The sequence below is a fragment of the Staurois parvus genome, unplaced genomic scaffold, assembly GCF_062004578.1.
Source record: "Staurois parvus isolate SC_StPar_1 unplaced genomic scaffold, SC_StPar_1.0 ptg000155l, whole genome shotgun sequence".
NCBI classification, from domain to species: Eukaryota; Metazoa; Chordata; class Amphibia; order Anura; family Ranidae; genus Staurois; species Staurois parvus.
Genome location: NW_028317951.1, coordinates 29248663 through 29270327, shown reverse-complemented (window position 1 = coordinate 29270327; position 21665 = coordinate 29248663). Strand labels below are relative to the sequence as shown.

Sequence of the window (21665 nt, the reverse complement as noted above, 5' to 3'; positions counted from 1 at the left end):
TACCATGGCACTGTGCAGTGGTACAGTAGTTATTTGAAAACTACAAGCCGACAGCTGCTAAGGCTGTCGGAACTTGCAGTTCATTCATTCACGGAAATCCACGGAAAAAATTTCAAATTTGATAGATAGTACAGGAAGACTTCTGTCCCGTATGATCTGTTGGCGGTAGGCAGCGGCTGCGGCTATGGGAACACGTTACATGTTCCACCCTAAAAATGGGTGGAAAACGTAACATGTTCCCAAAGATGGTCTTATCCTTTAACACAGGTAAAGGTAGACAACCTTTATGGCATGCACTGACCACTCAAACAATTGCTTCTGTAAACCTATACTAGAGTTGTGGGATTGAGTAATACAGATCACCAAAGTTTATTGACCATTCTCTGTTCAGTGTTCTGTTTGCTTTTTATTCACCTTTGCTTTTGTCTGGAGGTATTCAGTTCACATTTTCCTGAGCAGTCTTTTTTTAAATCACTGTCGGCAATGGGGCTCCTGCCCATTCTTCTCCTTTTCTCCTATTGCTCCTTAGGTTCTGCTGTTCCAGTTCCAGCTATTGATGTGGACTGTGATGGCGAGAGAATTTTTAATGCAGTGGATGAAGCGCTCAAATCCTACAATGAAGCAAAAGTTGATGGAAACCTGTTTATTCTGTATAGAATCACAGATGCCAAGATAAAGGTAGGTACATTTTCCATTCCTTAATTTTTGTTCTCTGTTTTGGATATAGATTAAATAAATAAAGGTGTCCATAGATATAAGAGGATGGTTGCAGGTGAGATCTGAGGCACCCATATTGACTGATATTCAGTCCGACAGAGTGTTCAACCTTATGGCTATGCTGAGGGGACTACAAAGGTGTTGCTTTTTATTATTGGGGAAAACAATGTAGATTGGAATTGTTTTCTTATGTCTGCTGCCCCCACGAACTGTCAGTCAATGGGTGTTAGATCCACATACTAGATAGTTGTCCAAAGCTTATGAAACATTTTTTGAATGAACTGGGAAGCTACTATCTTATCTATATGCAGCATACAACATTAAAAGGATGTCTGTATACCCCATTTTCCATGGAAATTGAGCAAATAAAACCAAAAGACCTTTATATAAACTAGGTTGAATTCTTATTCTACTGTATATCCACTTAAGAACCAGGGTTTTGCTGGCACTTTTTATTTACATGTAACAATCAGTTTGTTTGTTTTTTTTACTAGAAAATTACTTAGAACCCCCAAACATTGTATATTTTTATAAGCAGAGGCCCTACAGAATACATTGGTGGGTTTCTCAATTTTTTATGTCACACGGTGACAGCGCAGCAATTTTTCAAATGCAATTTTTTGGAGAAAAATACACTTTTTTGAATTTTAATGAAAAAAAACACAACATATAACCCAATTATTTTGTAACATATAAAAGATATTACTACACCTAGTAAATAGATAGCAAACATGTCACACTTTAAAACCCATGCATCGGTGACAAACGACGTATGTTTTACCATAGGCGACGCTTTAAAAGCCTTACCACTTTAGAATTACAGAGGAGGTCTGATGCTAGAATTACTGCCCATGATCTGAAGTTTGCGGTGATACCTCATGTGTGAGACGATTGGTGTTTGTGTGCGTGCGGGACCAATGCGTGCATTTGTGTTTGCACGCAAGCACGGGGGCACTTTAATTTTTTTTTGCTTACACCGTCACTTGTTTTTTTATCACTTTTATTGCTGTCAAAAAGAATGTAAACAACCCTTGTGACAGGTTCTTTGCATGGAGGGATCTCGTGGTCAATTAGATCCCAAATCCCTCCTCTGCTCTTAAAAGCCTTCGGTGTGACTGAATGCTTTTATTTTTAAAAAAATGGTGCTGATTCAGGGGCGGACTGACTATTTGGAAACTCGGGCACTGCCCGAGGGCCCGGGGTCAGTAGGGGGCCCCACGAGATGCATACAAAAAAAGAAGGTTGTGAAAAGAGATTCACAGAAAAGCGGCTACATAATGAACAGAACGTGACACTCAGGAAATAATTTCCAAAAATTATGCTTTATTACACATATATAGATATGACATATGGGCATTCGCCCTGGTTTACCATCACCTCAGTATGAGACAATACACACAGACCTAAAACCATTTAAAATGACACCAGAACCGGTCTAAATGTGTGTGCACAGCAGGGAAAATGGCTACATGAGTCTAGTGTCCCTGTAGCACAAACATATAGGTGAACACTTCCCTAGGGAGGTGTATCCAAAAATTATGCCATGGGCATACCAAAATAGAGGATATAAGGGATTAGGCAGTAACCATTATGGCAAATCCCTATCAAGGAATCCAAAATTTATGCAGTAATGTGTATATCACATGTATGCCATAGAGCAAGCACAATATGCGTCAAAAAGGAGAGTAGCAGGCCCTCGAGCTATGAGTTTAAATATAGCTCCAAACAAAATTTATTAAGACGGTATGTTGAGCTAATTTCTTTCTATGTACCTTTTTGCTTTAATAATTATTATACCATAGGATGATTTTTTAAAAATTGGGGTATTGCTGTTGAAGTGACCCTTAATGAGAATTTTCATGCTATATTGCCATCTTGTGGTATATTATGGTAATTCATAGGGGTTTTTTTTTGATAATTTGATTCAGTGGATAGACTTGTCGATTCTCTTATTAATATCCCCACCTTCTGGTTAGAATGTGATGGGTGCTTTAGTTGACGAATATATTTAACACATGATTTCTTGATCAATGTATGCATCATCAAAATTACTAAAATTTCTCTCCTTTCTGTTGTCTCCGGATGTCTGTCTTTTTAATTATATTCAACAATGACCAGCAGCTGTGCTAAGTATTTAGCCCTTTCTTTTTTCCATTGGGAATAACTGCAGGTTGGTGTTTTGCATAAATGGGTGGGTCTCAACCCACTATAAATAGGCAATTGAAATGCGGTTGTTTCATTGGTCCTGACGAAGCTGAGTGAGATACGCCCATCGGCGAAACGCGTTGACGTCATACGTCAGATACGTCACTTCCGGTCATGCGCACTAGGTGGAACGCACGCTGACCCATAAGGAGGAAGCCATCTTCACAAGCCATGAGGCAAGCTTAAGCAGCACAAGCGCCGAGAAGGGGCTGGAACCCACGGTATATCAGCGGATGTCAGCGGTGGTTCCTTGGCCGCCTTGGCCCTGTATGGCAGTACCTATGAAGGACTTCTCTTTCATTCCTGTTATCCATAGCACAGGTGGTGAGTGGATCGTTACAGGACATTAGATATATGGTCCTCTGTGATCTATATGACCTATATATCTTCCATAGAGTGTTAGCTCTGTCAGTGACTTCCCACATATTGTTTGTTTCACTACAGGATGGGGACATCATGGTGCTATGTATAGGAAACAAGATATACCATCATATATATCTCAACAGGCAGAAGAGTCTTTGGGATGTGTCTTATCTTTTCCTACAAAAAGTGGTGTATAGTCCACATGCAGTGGTGAAGAAACCATTTCAAGCAGAGTGCTGCTGTGTGCATCTTTTCCTTCATCCTGGAAATAAATGGGGCATATTCCCATCTAAGAGCTTTAGGAAACAGCTATCTATATTACAGATGAATGGGCCCCAACCACTTGTGCCGGCACAGGAATGTATTGTATAATATATTTGACATTTATGTCTTCCTTCATACAGGCCTGAGGCCTGCTACTCTCCTTTTTGACGCATATTGTGCTTGCTCTATGGCATACATGTGATATACACATTACTGCATAAATTTTGGATTCCTTGATAGGGATTTGCCATAATGGTTACTGCCTAATCCCTTATATCCTCTATTTTGGTATGCCCATGGCATAATTTTTGGATACACCTCCCTAGGGAAGTGTTCACCTATATGTTTGTGCTACAGGGACACTAGACTCATGTAGCCATTTTCCCTGCTGTGCACACACATTTAGACCGGTTCTGGTGTCATTTTAAATGGTTTTAGGTCTGTGTGTATTGTCTCATACTGAGGTGATGGTAAACCAGGGCGAATGCCCATATGTCATATCTATATATGTGTAATAAAGCATAATTTTTGGAAATTATTTCCTGAGTGTCACGTTCTGTTCATTATGTAGCCGCTTTTCTGTGAATCTCTTTTCACAACCTTCTTTTTTTGTATGCCTCTTTTGGCTACTGAATGGAGACCATACATTGGGTGACACGCTAATTTATCCAATAATACCACGAGATGCCCCTGGTAACTTTTTCATAGGCTTTTTTGAGTTTGGGCAAGGACACAGGGGCCCCATGATCCCCTATTGCCTGGAGGCCCCATGAGTTGTCAGTCCGCCCCTGTGCTGATTGTTTCCCAGTAAACCAGTTTACCATTTAACAGAGCCAACAAAGCAGCTCCGGTCTTTGTTCGGCTCTGTGACTATCCTGCAGCAGCATCACTTGGTCGATCATAGAGAGGAGATCCTGTTAAAGCGGCAGAAGGTGGCTGTGGGGTGGGGGGGCACCCCCTTCTGCTGCTTGCAATAATAATTGAGCAGCTAGTTAGCTTCTCTGATCACTAATACAAGAAAGATGACCGTCAACTATAAGTAACAATACCAGGATGACGCCTGCTTCAGGCATTGTCCCGGTACAACCACTTGAGATCCAGTGATGTACCAGGTACGTGACTGGTCAGCAAGTAGACAAGAAAACATTTTTTGGATCTAGAACAGAAGTTTGATAACCACGGGTACAAGATATTGTATGTCAGTAAGGGTAAGTATGCTACTTCCAAAGTTTATCTTTTGTGGTTGGATAACTGAGACTTTGTTGTACGGAGCACATTGCTGAGAGAGAAGCAACATGAGAGTAAATCTATGTGTATTGGGTGCTAAGGGGTGAAGTGGTGGCAACAGAGAATGTTATTATGTAATGCCTATAAAAGGAATAACAGGACTGTTGGAAGTGATAACTATACTTTCAATGCACTGTTTGGTGCAGAAGTAAGTCTCCGTTAACACCATGCAAGTGTGATGGAGTGCACAAGAAATTTCAATGGGCTGTCCTACAAGAAATGCACAAAGGAAGTCACCAACTTTTTTTGTAAAATGGCACCACACCGAAACACATGATGCTGCGGCACCATGTGTTTTGGGGTGCTCAAAAATGCATGCATTAGCAGATGTGGTGCTGAGCTATTAAGAATTATAGGCACTGCCACACTTCTGCTAAAGGGTTTCCAAGTTCTTGCAATGATACATTTAGCACTCCATCACACCTTCCCCTCAGGATGCCTATAACTTTCTCACAAAGGACAGAAAATTGTACCACCTCTACTATTCATTAAGTTGTCCATGCATCCTTTAAAACTCTCTTCAAAACGCAAAAAAAATCACAAATGATGACCTAAAGTCCATATCCAAGGAAAATGAAAAGATACCTTGCAATCTATCACTTTGCTTGTCCCATCCACCTATTCACACCATTTTACTTACTGGAGCCCACTGTCACATGACCTTTCTTGACACCTCTTTTGAGAGTGCAGACCAATGGTTTTGTTGCTGCCCCATGTCATAACATCACTCTGCTGCTGGAGTCTTCAAGATCCAATAGGAAGTGTCCATATCACAAGGCGGTGAGGTGAGCACCCAAAGGAGGGCCTTCCTATTCTGTTCTACAAATCGGAAGCAAAGGGGACTTGGGACTTGTAGAATCAGCTAAGCATTTCAGCCATTTACTGTAGGGGGTCTTTCTTTCAAATCAGTGTGAGATTAGTTCGAGTAGGATGGGATGTTTAGTTGGTGGGATGGGGGGGAAATAAGTCTAAAGGTTCAGCTTTAGGGTTTCTCCACACGTGTGTTGATTATGAAGGATGAAGCAATGCTCATTAATGCACCTATAGCATTTATGAGGTGTTTATGATGTGTTTATGATAAATGCCCACGGAAGTGTTGCTTTTCTAGTGGGAAGTGCTTAGTGGGAGGTGCTAAAAGAGGAAGTGATGTGGAGGGAATGATCTACTTTGAGGTGTGGTTGGGTTTTGGTGTGATAACAGGTATTTTTGTGAATTCCTTGCAAGGTTAATTTGAATACTTTGATATATTTAACACTCAGCCTGGTCCAGCTCAGCTTCGATGACACAAAAAGCTTTGCCACTGGCTTTGTTCAATGCCTCTGCTCCAACTTGGCACTGTCAGTATTGCTGGCTTGATGTTTTTGCCTGCACATAGAAGCACCACAGGCTGCTCGATACAGACAGGAAGTGACTGGAGCTGCACTATCCTTGTTCTCTAGTATTTCCCAGTGCATGCTGGGACACAGGAACCTCCTCTGCCTCTCCCCAATGTCCCGCTAACACTTTATAAATGCTTCAATAACATGCCATAAATGCTATAGGTGCTGTTAAGGGGCGGTTTTAGAGCATCACCATTGAATTGAATGAACACGGCTGACAAGCGTTGAAGCCTCATGAAAACATCATGTTGCTTAATTTTTAACCACTTGTCGACTGCAGATAGCCAAATGACGGCTTCACTGCGGCCGGCCAGTTCTGGGAGGGCGTCATATGACATCCTCCCAGAACGCGCCCTCTCACGTGCCCCTGGGGCGCGCACCCAGCGATCTCCGTGATCGCTGTGTCCTACAGACATAGCTGATCATGTTATGTGGTAAAAGGCCAATCACAGCTACCTTTTATCATGTGAACAGCCATGTCCAATGACACAGCAGATCACCGGTAAATGCAGTTGCCAGTTATCAGCTGCACTTTCCTCGCACTGTCACAGCCTGAGGAAAGTACTGCCGATAACCGGCAGTTGTCAGAGGAGGGATCTGCACCAATCATCAGGGCACTGATGATCAGTGCCCAGCAGTGCCACCCACCTGTGCCCAGCAGTGCCACCCACCTGTGCCCAGCATTGCCACCCACCTGTGCCCATCAGTGGCCAGCAGTGCCACCCACCAGTGCCACCCACCTGTGCCCAGCATTGCCACACATCTGTGCCCATCAGTGCCTAGCAGTGCCACCCACCTGTGCACATCAGTGCCCATCAGTGCCATCCATCAGTGCTGCCCATCAGTGCTGCCAGTCAGTGCCACCTATCAGTACCCATCAGTGCCGCCTATCAGTGCCTATCATTGTTGCTTATCAGTGCCGCCTATCAGTGCCACCTCATCAGTGCCGCCTATCAGTGCCCATCAGTGCTGCCTATCAGTGCCCATCAGTGCTGCCTCATCAGCGCACATCAGTGAAGGAGAAAAATTACCTGTTTGCAAAATGTTATAAAAGAAACAAAGATAAACATTTTTTTTCAACTTTTTTCTCTTTTTTTGTTTATATAGTGCAAAAAATAAAACACCCAACGGTGAGTACAAACCACCAAAAGAAAGCTCTATTTGTGTGAAAAAAATTATACAAATTTCATATGGGTACAGTGTTACATGACCGCGCAATTGTCTCTCAAAGTGCGACAGCGCTGAAAGCTGAAAATAGGCCTGGCCCGGAAGGGGGTATAAGTGCCTGGTAGGCAAGTGCCTGCCACAGAAACACAACACAACACAATGCTACTGCTCCTGTGTGAACAGCACTGTGTGGTGCTCATTGTAATATTCATGGCAGGTGTTGAAGGGCTTTATAAGGCTTTAAAAATGCTGAATAAATGCCACGTAAACACATGGCAGATGATTTACTAAAGGCAAATAGGCTGTGCCCTCCAAGTTCACTGAAAGTGCAGTTGCTCTTGATCTGAGGGGAACATACAAGGAAAATAAAAAAACAGCATTTTTGCTTGCACATGATTGGATGAAAGAAATCGGCAGAGCTTCTCCTCATTTCAGAGCTTCCCCTCGGATATAAAGCAACTGCCCTTGCAGTGCACAGTATATTTACCTTCACTAAATCAACCCCATGGTCTTGATGCACATGTGCATAATAAATAGGACAGTTGGCACTAAGAGGGTGTGCTTGAGCATAATGGATTTATATATTTACTCTTACAAAGAACATAAAGCAACTTTAAAAAAGAGAGCTACCAAAAAATATAAAACATGAACATTTCTTTAAAACAATTTCTGTTGTTTTGTTTCTACTAACAGCAAGAAAATGACAGCCTAACACATCAGTTTGTGAATTTTGAGATACGAGAAAGTGTATGTCCCCTGAAAGTTGCTACATCTTGGAAACAATGTGACTTCAAAGCAGAAGATGCAGTAAGTTCACATGGCTGTACTGACTTGTGTGTTCATTTGCCAGAGCAGTTTTTTTCATTTTTTGCACAAATACTAAAATGCCTATTTTGTACATGAAAATGGACTTAAACCCCCAAACATTATATATTTGCTGAAAGCAGACACCTTGATTAATAAAATGTTGGTAAATTGCACATTTTTTGTTATGTTACACAATATTTTTGCTACTGGTTTTTAAAGTGGTTGTAAAGGCTTAAGGATTTTTACCTTAAAGTGTGACTAAACCCACAACAGTAAAATCAGTCTGTATATGCTGTATAGCTTGCTTGATATACTATTGGTGGAACCTAAGGGGTTAATCCTCTGCATTGTGTAAAAATGCTGTTTGATGCTGACTTTTCTGATCCTCCCCTTCTTCCACTGCCCCCCCCCCCCCCCTTATCTCCTGATAAGATATAGCATGTGGATTCACACTACACATGCTCAGTTTGGTGTGTATTGCCAGAGAGGTTTTATTTTCTTGGGAGAGTGCATGTGATCAGCACAGGGCCAATCAGCACTGTCCAGACAGAGATCAGGGGTTCTGCATGCTTATAGAGCAGAATGAAAAACCCTCCTACAAGTTTTAACCAGTGCTCTGCTGAACACTGATAGTAGTCACAAGACTGCTCTAACTGGTGATGAGAAAAAGGTATTTAGCAGTTTATATTTACTAAACTAATTGCATTTCCATGTTCTGTGTATTGTGGGAGACCAGATACAGTGAATGCAGGGTCCTGGGTTTAGTAACACTTTAATGTATTTTCTGTATTAAGGTAAAAAAAAAAGCCTTCCATGGTCAGCTGCCCTCCAGCCCCCCCCCCCCCCCAATACTTACCTGAGCCTGATCTTGATCCAGCACTGTGCCTGAGAGCAGTGGTGCTCTCCTCTCTCTTTCTCCTTACAGAACAAAGCAACAGTGGGAGCCATTGGCTCCTGCTGCTGTCAATGAAATCCTGCGAGTGGGTAGTAGACAGGCTGAGCCATGCTGTGGGTGTCAATAGCCGCACACCTCCCAGCTCGAAATCAAGCACACATGAGTGCCCACATAGCAAGTGGCTTGCTATGGGGGCACTCAGAAGGGAGGAGGAACCAAGAGAGCCAATGGGGGACCCCAGAACAGGAGGTTCCAGGGTGCTCTTTCCAAAACCATTGCACACAGCAGGTAAGTATAACATCTTAATTATTTAAAAAAATCGAGCCTTTACAGTCACCTTAAATCTATATTTTAGATTATTGTTAGTGCACACAAACACAACATAATCTCCAATTTGTTTGTAAGCAGGAAAGGTCCAGCAGGTGAACAAATACCAAATACGGTATGTCAAGCCAAAATTGTGCATGCCTGTGTAGCTACGGTACTCAATATTGTCTTTAGGTTATGCCTAAAAAGCTTTTACAGGTCATCACTTTTCAGTTGTGAACGATGGCCCTAGAATTATTGCTCTCGCTCCAGGGTAGTTCTCCTCGCTGCCATCTTTATACATATTTGCCAGCTGTCTGGATTTGTGTCCTGGTATGTATCCTGGAATCACAGCACGAGCCTCAACTGCACATGTGCGTTAGTGTTGCTGCGCATTTGCTAGTCACATTAGTGACAGTCCACACTTGTTGCCCAGGACCTCCCTCTACACCTCCCTAAGTTTAGTGTCAGCACTTTATTATTTTTTATTATACAGGACTTAAGAAACTGGGGAGTGCAGTGGGGTGTCTTTTCTATGCTGACAATACTGGTGCCTTTTTGCCCTGTAGCCACAGCCCACTGACTGGGTCTGGGAGGAAATATGTCAATAAAATAGATACTGTAATTAGATAAAATAGATTATGTAAACCATTTAAAATGTCTTTTTTAAATATTGCTTATTGTAAACATATAATAGAAGAGGGTTTCAGGGTGTGCACACATGAACAGCGTTGGAAGAGCGTGGCGGGAATCCAGAAGTAAACAGTGCTGTAAGAGGGTAGCAGAGGTAAGCAGCATTGGAAGACAACTGCCTGGGATGCAGAGGTGAGCAGTGTTAGTAAAAGGTGGCAGGGGCTAAAGGCGTGAAGAGTGTTGATAGGGGATGATAGGGGATGCAAAGGTCAGCAGCATTGAAAGAGGGATGCAAGATGTGCAGAGGTGAACAGCAATGGAAGAGAGTGTCAGGGGATCCAGAGGTGCACAATGTTGGAAAATGGTAGCAGGGATGTATAGAGTGATGTAAGTGTTGGAAGAGTGTGGTGGGGATGCAAAATGAAAAAGGGTGTCGGAATGCAGGGATAAGCAGTTTTGGAAGAGGGTGGTAGGGCATGCAGATGTGAGTAACGTTGGAAGAGGGTGTCGGGGATGCAAGGATAAGCAGTGTTTGAAGAGGCTGGCAAGCGGGTGTAGTGGTAAACGGTGTTGAAAGAGGGTACCAAGGGGTGCAGAGGTAAGGAGTACTGGAAGAAGGTGACAGGGGATGCAGGGGTGAACAGTGTTGGAAGAGGGTGGCAGGACATGCAAATTTAAGCTGCGTTGAAAGAGAGTAGCAGGGGATGCAGAGCTGAGCAGCATTAGAAAAGGGTGACAGGAGATGCAGAGGTCAGCAGCATTGGAAGACAGCTGCATATGATGCAGAGGTGAACAGTGTTAAAAGATGGTGGCAAGAATGCAGAGGTCAGCAGCACTGGAAGACAGCTGCATATGATGCAGAGGTGAACAGTGTTAGAAGATGGTGGCAAGGATGCAGAGGTCAGCAGCATTGGAAGACAGTTTCATACAATGCATAGTTGAACAGCGTTAGAAGATAGTGGCAAGGATGCAGAGGTCAGCAGCATTAGAAGACAGCTGCATATGATGCAGAGGTGAACAGTGTTAGAAGATGGTGGCAAGGATGCAGAGGTCAGCAGCATTGGAAGACAGTTTCATACGATGCATAGTTGAACAGCGTTAGAAGATAGTGGCAAGGATGCAGAGGTCAGCAGCATTAGAAGACAGCTGCATATGATGCAGAGGTGAACAGTGTTAGAAGATGGTGGCAAGGATGCAGAGGTCAGCAGCATTGGAAGACAGTTTCATACGATGCATAGTTGAACAGCGTTAGAAGATAGTGGCAAGGATGCAGAGGTCAGCAGCATTAGAAGACAGCTGCATATGATGCAGAGGTGAACAGTGTTAGAAGATGGTGGCAAGGATGCAGAGGTCAGCAGCATTGGAAGACAGTTTCATACGATGCATAGTTGAACAGCGTTAGAAGATAGTGGCAAGGATGCAGAGGTCAGCAGCATTAGAAGACAGCTGCATATGATGCATAGTTGAACACCGTTAGAAGATGGTGGCAAGGATGCAGAGGTCAGCAGCATTGGAAGACAGCTGCATATGATGCAGAGTTGAACAGCGTTAGAAGATAGTGGCAAGGATGCAGAGGTCAGCAGCATTGGAAGACAGCTGCATATGATGCAGAGTTGAACAGCGTTAGAAGATAGTGGCAAGGATGCAGAGGTCAGCAGCATTAGAAGACAGCTGCATATGATGCATAGGTGAACAGCGTTAGAAGATGGTGGCAAGGATGCAGAGGTCAGCAGCATTGGAAGACAGTTGCATATGATGCATAGTTGAACACCGTTAGAAGATGGTGGCAAGGATGCAGAGGTCAGCAGCATTGGAAGACAGTTGCATATGATGCAGAGGTGAACAGTGTTAGAAGATGGTGACAAGGGTGCAGAAATAAACAGTGCTGGAAGAGGATGGCAGAGGATGCAGAAGAGAGCAGCATTGGAAAGTGGTGGCAGGGAAAGAAGAGGTGAATAGCATTGAACGAAGGTTTCAGGAATTGCAGAAGTAAGCAGCACTGGAAGAGGTGGGCCGGAGATGGAAAAAGAATCAGCGCTGGATGATGGTGGCATTGGTTTGCAGTGTTGGGAGAAAGTTGCAGGGGATGCAGAGGAGAGCAGTACTGGAAGAGGGTGGCAGGAGGTGCAGAGGTGAGCAAAGAGAAGAAAGATGTCAGAGAATGCAGAGATGAGCAGCTTTGAAAGAGGGTGGCAGGGGATTCAAAGAATAGCTGTGTGATTGGCAGGGAATGCAGAAGGGAGCTGGGAACAGAGCTGGAAGAGAGTGGCAGGGGGTACAGAGCTGAGCAGTGTTGGAAGAGGGCAGAAGGGGATGCAGGAGTGAGCACTGTTGGAAAAGGTGTCAAAGGGTGCAGAAGAGAGATGTTTTGGAAGAAGGTTGCAGATGTGAACAGTGTTGGAAAAGGGTTACAGTGAGTGCAGAGGTGAGCAGTGGGGGAAGGGGGTTCCAAGGGATACGAAAGGGAGCAACATTGGATGAGGGTGGCTGGGGATTCAGAGGTGAGCAGTGCTGGAAGAAGGTGGTGAAGAGTGCAGAAGTGAGCAGTGTTGAAAGAGGGTTTCAATACAGAGAACACATTCTACTTCTAATTGCCTCTAAGCTCTAGTAAGGTGCTGCAAGTGGAAACTGGTAGAAATGTAAAGGCTCACTTAGGCCCACTAGTATGCCCAGTGACATAACAATGTCAGACATTCACATAAATAGTTCTATCTTGTTTTGGAATATGATTTTTTTCTAGCATTATGTATTTCTCAAGCTGTTTATTCTGTCCATTCAGGAAAGAGGGGAATGCTCAGCACACATTCTGGTTAATGCAGCACAAAACACAAAGATGGTTTTATCCAAAAACTGCCATATTATTCCTAAAGGTATGTCAACTTATTGTTAATGTTATATTTTCAAATTCAACAAGGTTGAAGTGAATGAACCTGTGTCTTTTTTCAACGTCATAAACCATGTAACTATATGGAAATTAGTAAGGCCCCTACCACACAGGGTGGTCTCCGCCAGGTGGTTGGCTGGTCTGTGTCCACTCTGCTTATGCAGAGCGGACACAGACACAGCTTGCTCTCCTCTATTGCTGATGTAATGGACGCCTGTCTGTTTACACCCGACTGCCATCCGATCTGCTAGGTCGATGGGGAATGGATCGCCATCCATCCATTTACATCTGCCACTTCATGGAAGAGAATGGAGAGTCTGATTGGGTCCGCCTAAAAAACTGAAGGTCGGCCCGTGTGAAAGGGGCCTAAGGATCTCTAGATAGTGAATAATCATTGTTCATACAATTAGAGGTATTCAAGGTAGTGCAAAGTAATAGGATGATGTTCAGCGAAATATCAAAACCAACAAGATTTTGGTTCACCCTTATTAAACCTGAGGCAATTGATTGCTGAATCACTGCTGGGCTTCATTGTGGTCTGCATTATTATATAGTCCTGCATGACTCTTCAAACATGCATACAATTTGTTTTTGGCAGAATTTGGAGGTTGGAAATATCAACCAATTCCCAATTAGTTCTCATAATAAACTAGCATGCAGATGTACTAACAAATTGACTGCAAATGCTATTGACAATGACAAAGTAATTACCTGAAACTATAGGCAAAACTTTGTTTTAATTTTGGATAGAGTAATGCTAGGTACACACAAGAACTTTTTTTTTTGTTCAACCCAGCGAACTGAAGGAAAAAAGCTGAGAGGTCGCCGTACTAACTAAGTGATGTTTGTTAGGTGATCTCCCCCACTGAGCTATTGTATCCTGACAGGGTGTCACTGACACACACATCAGTGCTGGCAGCCACTGGCTGCCAGTGCGAATTGAATGCTGGTTTTCCAGCCTGCCCATTCAAAAGAAGTCTGTTGTTAGACTGACTTCTGTCAGACAGGCCGCTGTACACACTGGCCGAATGCCGGCCAGTTTCTGTTGAAACAGCCAATAGACATGTCCACACTCGTAATTTTTGTTTTGTTTTGTTTCTGATGCATTAGTTCATTGAAGAATTTTGTTTCACCGTAGTCGTTATGTTGAACCGATTTTGTTTTTGAAATTCATTTAGTATCTTTGGTATTCATTTTATATATTCGTTGGTCTGAGTAGCTTTGAAAAATGTTGCAGTTTTTCCGGAAGACTGCTATATATGCGATATATTATCAAATAGAATGGTTTTGAATTGGAAGGATTCAATATTTTCCAATGCTAGCCCAACCCACCAAGAGAAATGGCGTGAGCAGACTGGACAATATCAACTGGTGTCATGTGCATTGGAATTAACAAATGGAAAGAAATTCAGATCCATTTATTATCCGAACCTGAATTATCAAACAAAAATGTTATTCATTTCCCCATGGGGTGAGCTACTATTGCATCATGTGACGCCATCTGAATGAAATAAATGCATTTGTTAAAGTGGTTGTAAAGGCTCAAGGTTTTTTACCCTCATGCATTCTATGCAGGTAGGTAAAAAACCTTCTGTGTGCAGCAGTACCCCCAACCCCCTTAAAATACTTACCTGAGCTCCATCAAGATCCAGCAACGTGCACGACAGCCTCGACTGTCCCAGGTCTCTGCCTCCTCATTGGCTGAGACAGCAAGCAGGAGCCATTGGCTCCCGCTGCTCTCAATCACAGTCAGTCAGCCAATAAGGAGAGAGAGGGGGTGGGGCAAGCCACGACTCCTTGTGTGAATGGACACATGGAGCAGTGGGTGACCCCATAGCAAACTGCTTGCTGTGGGGGCATCTGACAGACAGGAGGATCCAGGAGAGCTGGCAGGGGACCCGAGAAGAAGAGGATCCAGGCTGCTCTGTGCAAAACCACTGCACACAGCAGGTAAGTATGGACATGTTTGTTATTTTCCAAAAATAAAAAAAATGAATGTTTAGTATCTTTTTAATCTCATTAAGACTTTTTTTCGGATTCATTGACATTTGTTACTATGTCCATTAGGAGATCCTTATACATCTAAATCTCCGCAAATAAAATTTTCATCTGCAAAACTAATCTTAACTAAACAAAATGCACATGTCTACTGGGCAATACCAGCCGATATTTGACTGTGTATACCAGCCTTTTGGGGGGGGGGGTTATCACCCCTGTCAATATTTTTTGCCACCTGTGTCCCATTGTGCAGATTACCCTTCTTTGTCCCATAGCAAAAACAAGAGGTAAGAGAAAATCCCTCCAAAGTGAGGTATTCCCAGGTTTTCACCAGGGTCACTAGAGCTAGTGTCCCCATTAAAAGGTTTCCCCTCTATTCTTTTTCTGGTGACAACCCAAAATTTGGAGTTTTATTTTACTTTCACTTTCAGTGGTAATGACAAAATGGACAAATAGAGAGGGTGAATCTACCTAACATGGGCACAGACAGCGATAAAATCTGCTAGGTATTCTAATCCCTCTCCACTCTATCCAAAACAGAAAAAAAGTTTTGCCTTTAGTTATACTTTAATGCAGGTAGGTAAAAATATCTCCATTAATATGTACTTGGTGTGTACTTTCCTATACTTCATGTAGTCTAAACACAATCAAATCCTTGACTGTATGGACATTGTCTGAAAAATTTCTGCCAAGTTCTTTTTAAAAATATAATTCCATGAGTTAATGGTACAATATATTGTTTTTATGTAAAGGTAAATTTCTGTCTCACACTTTATTGTTAGTTGTAGAGCCTACTGTGAATGTCGTTGTTGTTCAATGCCTGGGGTGTTATCAACCTATAGACCCAAAAAATGAGGAGCTGTCACCAATTTTACAATCTGCAATGGAAAACATTAACAGGATTGCAAACCACCCATTCTACTTTGAGCTGGATAATGTTACAAAAGCTGAGCGCAAGGTAAGCTATATATATATATATATATATATATATATATATATATCAAATTCTTTTTTTTATGTTCAGTATGTGCCAACTTTCAGTAATGTTTAGGGATGAGCTTAAAGCAGCAGAAAACTACCACTTTAAACATGTACCTACAGATAAGCTTACAATAAAGCTTACCCATAGGGACAATGAATATCTCCTAAATGTGTATGGTTTAGGAAATAATCACATAGGCAACAACCGATGATGTCACTGGCTTATGCACAGTGACGCTCTGCATTCAGGGACCGGGAGTGACGTCATCGTGTTGTGGCTATTCAAACAAGAACCTGGATAAAAGACGGTGAAGATGGAAATGACGGCAGTGGTGACAGCGAACCACTGGAGGGCTTTGTTTGAAAGGAAAGTCTGCCATAATGTGCTTGTACAGTATGTGGTGCATACTAGCACACTATGGCACTACCCTGCAGGGGGCCCAGATATATATTTTTTTGTTAGATTTTATTTCCGCTTTAAGGTTTGGTCCAAACACAAGTTTAGACTGAACTTTGGCTGTATTTCTACCTCTAGTATAAATGACAGCTTCCCATTGTAAGCGGTTTTTAAGGATGTCAGTGGGTGCAGGCACCACCAAGTCCCTAAAGCTCATCTCCAGCTTTCAGTGAAGTTGAAATAGTTGGTTTGGACCAAACTATTATGTTCACTAACAGATGCAGCAGCTGGGAGTACTATAAACTGTATGAAGCTACGTACAGTATACAGCACTGTGTTTCCATAACAGAATGGGAAAGTTTCCTCTGATTGACAGAGGTGGAGATTGTGATGCCATCCACCCACCTCAGCCAATCAGAGGAAGCTTTGTATTCATTCATTGAAATCAAAGTTCCCTGTGAATTGCTGAACAACACTGAGCCCTACTCGATTTTGTTCTGGGAGCTGGACGAACACAGTACTGTATACTGTATGTAGCTGAGGTTACATACAGTTTATCCACTTCGCTTCTCACACCTGTTTTCCCCCTGTGGACCACAGTAATTTTTACAGTATGGCTATGGACCTGTTTATTTGGTGATAACTTTTTCATTACTTCAGATATCAAGGTAATACATTAATTGGATTTTTTAACCACTTGCCACCCCGCCACAGTATATTTACTGCGGCAGGGTGGTATGGGCAGGGGAAAAAAATTGCCATATAGTGAAGTAAAAGCAGCACATCTTAAACACATTACACATTGTTAGGCACACAGTTGACACCTTGATTGCCCCTAGATGTTAATTCATTCCCAGGCAGTGTCATTAGTACAGTGACAGTGTATAGTATTAGCACTGATCACTGTATTAGTGTCACATTTGCTGTCAGTGTCAGTTAGCCAGTTAGTGTACCTCCCAGCCAGCATCAGCTAGCTCCAGATTGCCTTCCACACTATCACAGTCCCACTATAAGTCACTGAACACCACCATTACCAGTATAGCATCAAATCTGTGTAAATTACAGTATATATACCATAGTTTGTAGACATAACTTTCACACAGACCACCAATATACACTTATTGTGATTTTTTTTCCAAAGACATGTAGCAGAATACATTTTGGCGGACCTGATCAGAACGTTTGTGTGAAAGAACCCTAAGAGTGCATAATCAGGAATAATAGAAACCAATCCACTTCCAGGTTTACTGTCAATGCTTAATTTAACAAGCTGAAATTAGAAGTTTATTGGCTACCATGCACAGCTACACCAGATTTTGCACTCTCCAGTTTTCGTAAATCAACCCCAGTGTGTTTCTGTATATGGAGTTTATACAGGTGACCTGTTATAGATAGGAGCAACAGTTGCTGTGATGCCTACTTATGGACCCTTTTGAAATATTATGTACAGATTGTGCTTAAAGCAAAAGTAAACCAACAAATTAAGGATTTTATGCCCATAAGAAGTTGTTCCCATAATAGGGAAATATGCGCAACAAATTTCCACATTTTGTCAGATTTACCTAAGAAAGCGATTCTCTCTGTCCCTGCGATGTTAGTGCTACTCTTTGTTGCGGGTGCTTCTATCTTTACCCAGTCTTCTTCCAGGTTTGGCCAGGCCCAGATGACATAACTACTACGCATGCGCACAAATAATTGTTTGTTAACTTTTCTATCTGCCTTTTATAAATGTGTAGATTGCCAGGAAGCCATGGGGGTATATATGAAATACCTGGAGTTTGAAAAGATTTCCTTCCATCCTGTTCAGGCAGAAAAGACATAATTACTAACCCATGTTTAATCTGTTTTAGGTTGTCAGTGGTTGGATCTATAGCCTTGAATTTAATATCATACAAACAAGTTGTTCTAGGAGTGTATTTACTAATGTGAACAAAGAAGAATGCACAATTGATATAAATGGGGTGAGTGTTTTGATCGATTAAAAGGATATTGTGAAGTACATGTCCTTGTCTTTGCAAAAGTAGTCAAGTCTCTTCAAGTTTCAAAACTTTTTGCTGAATAACACAATTTTAATAACATGTTTTCTTTGTAATATTTAAATATTAAAATCCCAAACTTCAAAGTTGAATCTTTGGGAGTAAATTTTGCCATCTTTGCAAGAATTGTTTGAAGAAAGAGTGTATAAACTGATATCATTTAAAAAAAGATAGAGGCTGATGTATGTACAATTTGCAAACAGTAAGCTATCTAGCAGTCAGTCAGAATCCATGTTTCAGTTTCAGACATAAACAGGAAAAATGGTAGTTAATGCTTATTGGTTGCTATGAGCAAAAAAAAAGTATACCTTTTCAAATATCAGGAAACTATTCATAAAGAAGTTGTAAAAAGGACTAATTTCACAACAATTTGTAAAATCTTTGTCACCTGTTCCCCAAATGTATAATTCTTCGAAACGAAAATACCGTGAAAATGTAATTTCACACACAGTGTTCTCAGAGAAGTTCATCATCCTTTAATGACATGCTTTTCCATACCTGTATTTAATATAGCCAGTGTGTTTCAAAGAAAACTGACAATATTTTTTTTCCAATAAACCCACTTCAATCTTCAAATAAGATTTAAGAACAATCTGGTGAAAATGTACAAACATAAGCATATTTTGAAAGCTTTGTAAGTGAGGATAAAAATGGTATTAAATAATTCCAGAAAGTCTTTATAAACAGCCTAAAAGTCAAAGTTGTAAAATCTGACTTTAAAGAAACAACATTTAAATTTGTCTGCTTTACATATAGATCCTAAAATTTTATTACTGCAAAAGGAGGCTTTAATAATAATAACAAATGCGGGTTCAATGCTTTTGTTGGCAGCTTTTTTTTATTTTGATTGCTTTCTAACATGCAAAAAGCCTTAGTATTGATCCGATCCTTATAAAAAAACATTCTGGATTTCACTTCTAAGGCCTTATTCACATGGCCAGAGAAAACTGCATTTACAACTGTTCCTATTTATGGATCTAAGCGCATTGTTTCAACTGAGACATTCACACAGATACATACAAATGTAACACATTCAGATCTGTAACATAGAGTCCAAAAATGTGCATCTGTTGACATGCGTATACATGTATATCATTGAAAAAAAGATCAAGAAAATTTTTACACATAAAAAAACGATCTATTTACTGGTCATTGCGCAGGAACTTTTGTTCCTTAACCAGTTCCTGCTGACCTGGCGCATATTCAGCCTGTCTGTGCATGGGCTTTAACACTGTATCCCTGTATATATGTGTTTATTGGTAAACACTTTACTGTGCTGAGAGCATGCTCCCTGCGTTTAGATCCATTTAAAGGGCCAGCAATGGGAAGGGGTTAAAAATCAAAATGTAAAAGCACAATATCAAAGTAAGTATTGATATACATTCATATGTTCTGGGTCCTAAACACTTTTACAAGGCAAAAGGTTAAAGATTTATGTGTGTGGGATTGCAATACAGTACTGTACTGACATTTCTGACTGCTGAGTTTATGCCCAGGGACGTATTTGCCATTAGGCAAACAAGGCATTTGCCTTGGGCGGCCTATTCAGGGGAGCGGCTCCACGCCGAAAGAAGTCAGTGACGTCACTTACTACAGCAGAGGAATACAGTGAGGACTGGGAGTATCAGCCCTCCCCTGGACAGTGCCGACTTCTGTGATCATCACTCAGCTCTGGCTCCCCACCACCATACACTGCGGAGAGCTCTGGGAGCACCAACCCTCAGAGCTGCCTACAGCCTGACCGGGAGCACTGTATGCTGGGAGTTGTAGTCCTTCCCCCGCCTCCGACTCAATGCTCATACCACTAACTGACATCTTCACAGCATTCATACCACTAATAACACCTTCACACCACTCATACCACTAACTGACACCTACTCACCACTCATACCATTAACTGACACCTTTACACCACTCATACCACTAATGACACCTTCTCACCGCTCATACCACTAATGACACCTTCATGCCGCTTATACCCCTAATGACACCTTCACAACACTCATACCACTAACTGACACCTACTCACCGCTCATACCATTAACTGACACCTTTACACCACTCATACCACTAATGACACCTTCTCACTACTCATACCACTAACTGACACCTTCATGCCGCTCATACCACTAACTGACACCTTCACGCCGCTCATACCACTAATGACACCTTCATGCCGCTTATACCCCTAATGACACCTTCACAACACTCATACCACTAACTGACACCTACTCACCGCTCATACCATTAACTGACACCTTTACACCACTCATACCACTAATGACACCTTCTCACTGCTCATACCACTAACTGACACCTTCATGCCGCTCATACCACTAACTGACACCTTCACAACGCTTATACTCTAATGACACCTTCACACCGCTCATACCAATAACTGACAGCTTCACAGAAAGATGTGGTCAACCACTAAGTTCTGCTCAACAAATGTTGGTGCACTAGAGACAGTGGGGGTGCACTGGGGAGGGGGAGGGCAATTTTTGTGTTGCCTAGGCCAGCACAAAACCTAAATACACCACTGTTTATGCCTTGTTGACATACCAATAAACACACTATAAATGCAGTTGCATGCTTCTCTAAAGTTATTGTTAATATATTTCTATATAAAAATAGCATATATGCCTGATCTGCCTTTATTTCAGCCTCTGTCATTTTTGGCATAGCAGCACTGGTAGAAGATGAGAGCGCTAGGAGATAATCAGGCCTGCTGTATGTACATACTGTATACTTTGTATGCTAAAAGAGCACTTACAGACAGAAGAGAGTTGAGTTTAGTGTGCTGCTGCTTCTTTATTGCCCAACAGCTTTGCTCTCTGGCAGCAGTTTGTGAATTACGGATGAACCTGGAGAGACAAAGTCATCTGTAGGACTTCTTTATGCTTTTTCATGAAGCTGTAATCTTATTATTTTTGTGCACAAAGGTACTTTATACTTTAAAGTGAACCTGTGGCCATGCTATATACATTTAAACATCTATTACCTGGTCTAATTTGCACTGAATAAACCAGAAAGCTCTCATCTTGAGCACGTCGGGGTTCAGATCTGTCCAGTCCTAGCCTGCAGAACCAGGTGAACAGCAAATTGGGGAATTTCTGCCCCCGATGTGCTTGGAGTGAGTGCAGGGCAGACATCCAAGTACAAAATGCTGTCATATAGGGGGCTTGTCAGCACCCTAGTGATAGCAATAAAGTCACAGAGAAAAAACAAAATGGTTAAAAAATAAAATACAAAAACACAAATAACATTTTTAAGGCCCTTGGCCTACACAAACACACACACAAATAATACATGTCAACATGCATAGGGTTAAGGAAGCCTATTCTCC

At 41.9% G+C, this 21665-nt stretch overlaps 1 protein-coding gene across 1 annotated transcript in view; it reads left to right on the top strand.

Moving 5' to 3' along the window:
- The first annotated feature begins 443 nt into the window (after positions 1 to 443).
- LOC149463370 (T-kininogen 2-like) overlaps positions 444 to 21665 on the top strand; it is a 33761-nt gene continuing 12539 nt past the window's right edge. Inside the window, exons 1-5 of the mRNA XM_089675595.1 lie at positions 444 to 678; positions 8076 to 8189; positions 12803 to 12893; positions 15688 to 15863; positions 18134 to 18244. Coding sequence (XP_089531721.1) covers positions 484 to 678; positions 8076 to 8189; positions 12803 to 12893; positions 15688 to 15863; positions 18134 to 18244 — 687 coding nt within the window. The 5' untranslated portion in view covers positions 444 to 483. The remainder of the gene's footprint in view (positions 679 to 8075; positions 8190 to 12802; positions 12894 to 15687; positions 15864 to 18133; positions 18245 to 21665) is intronic.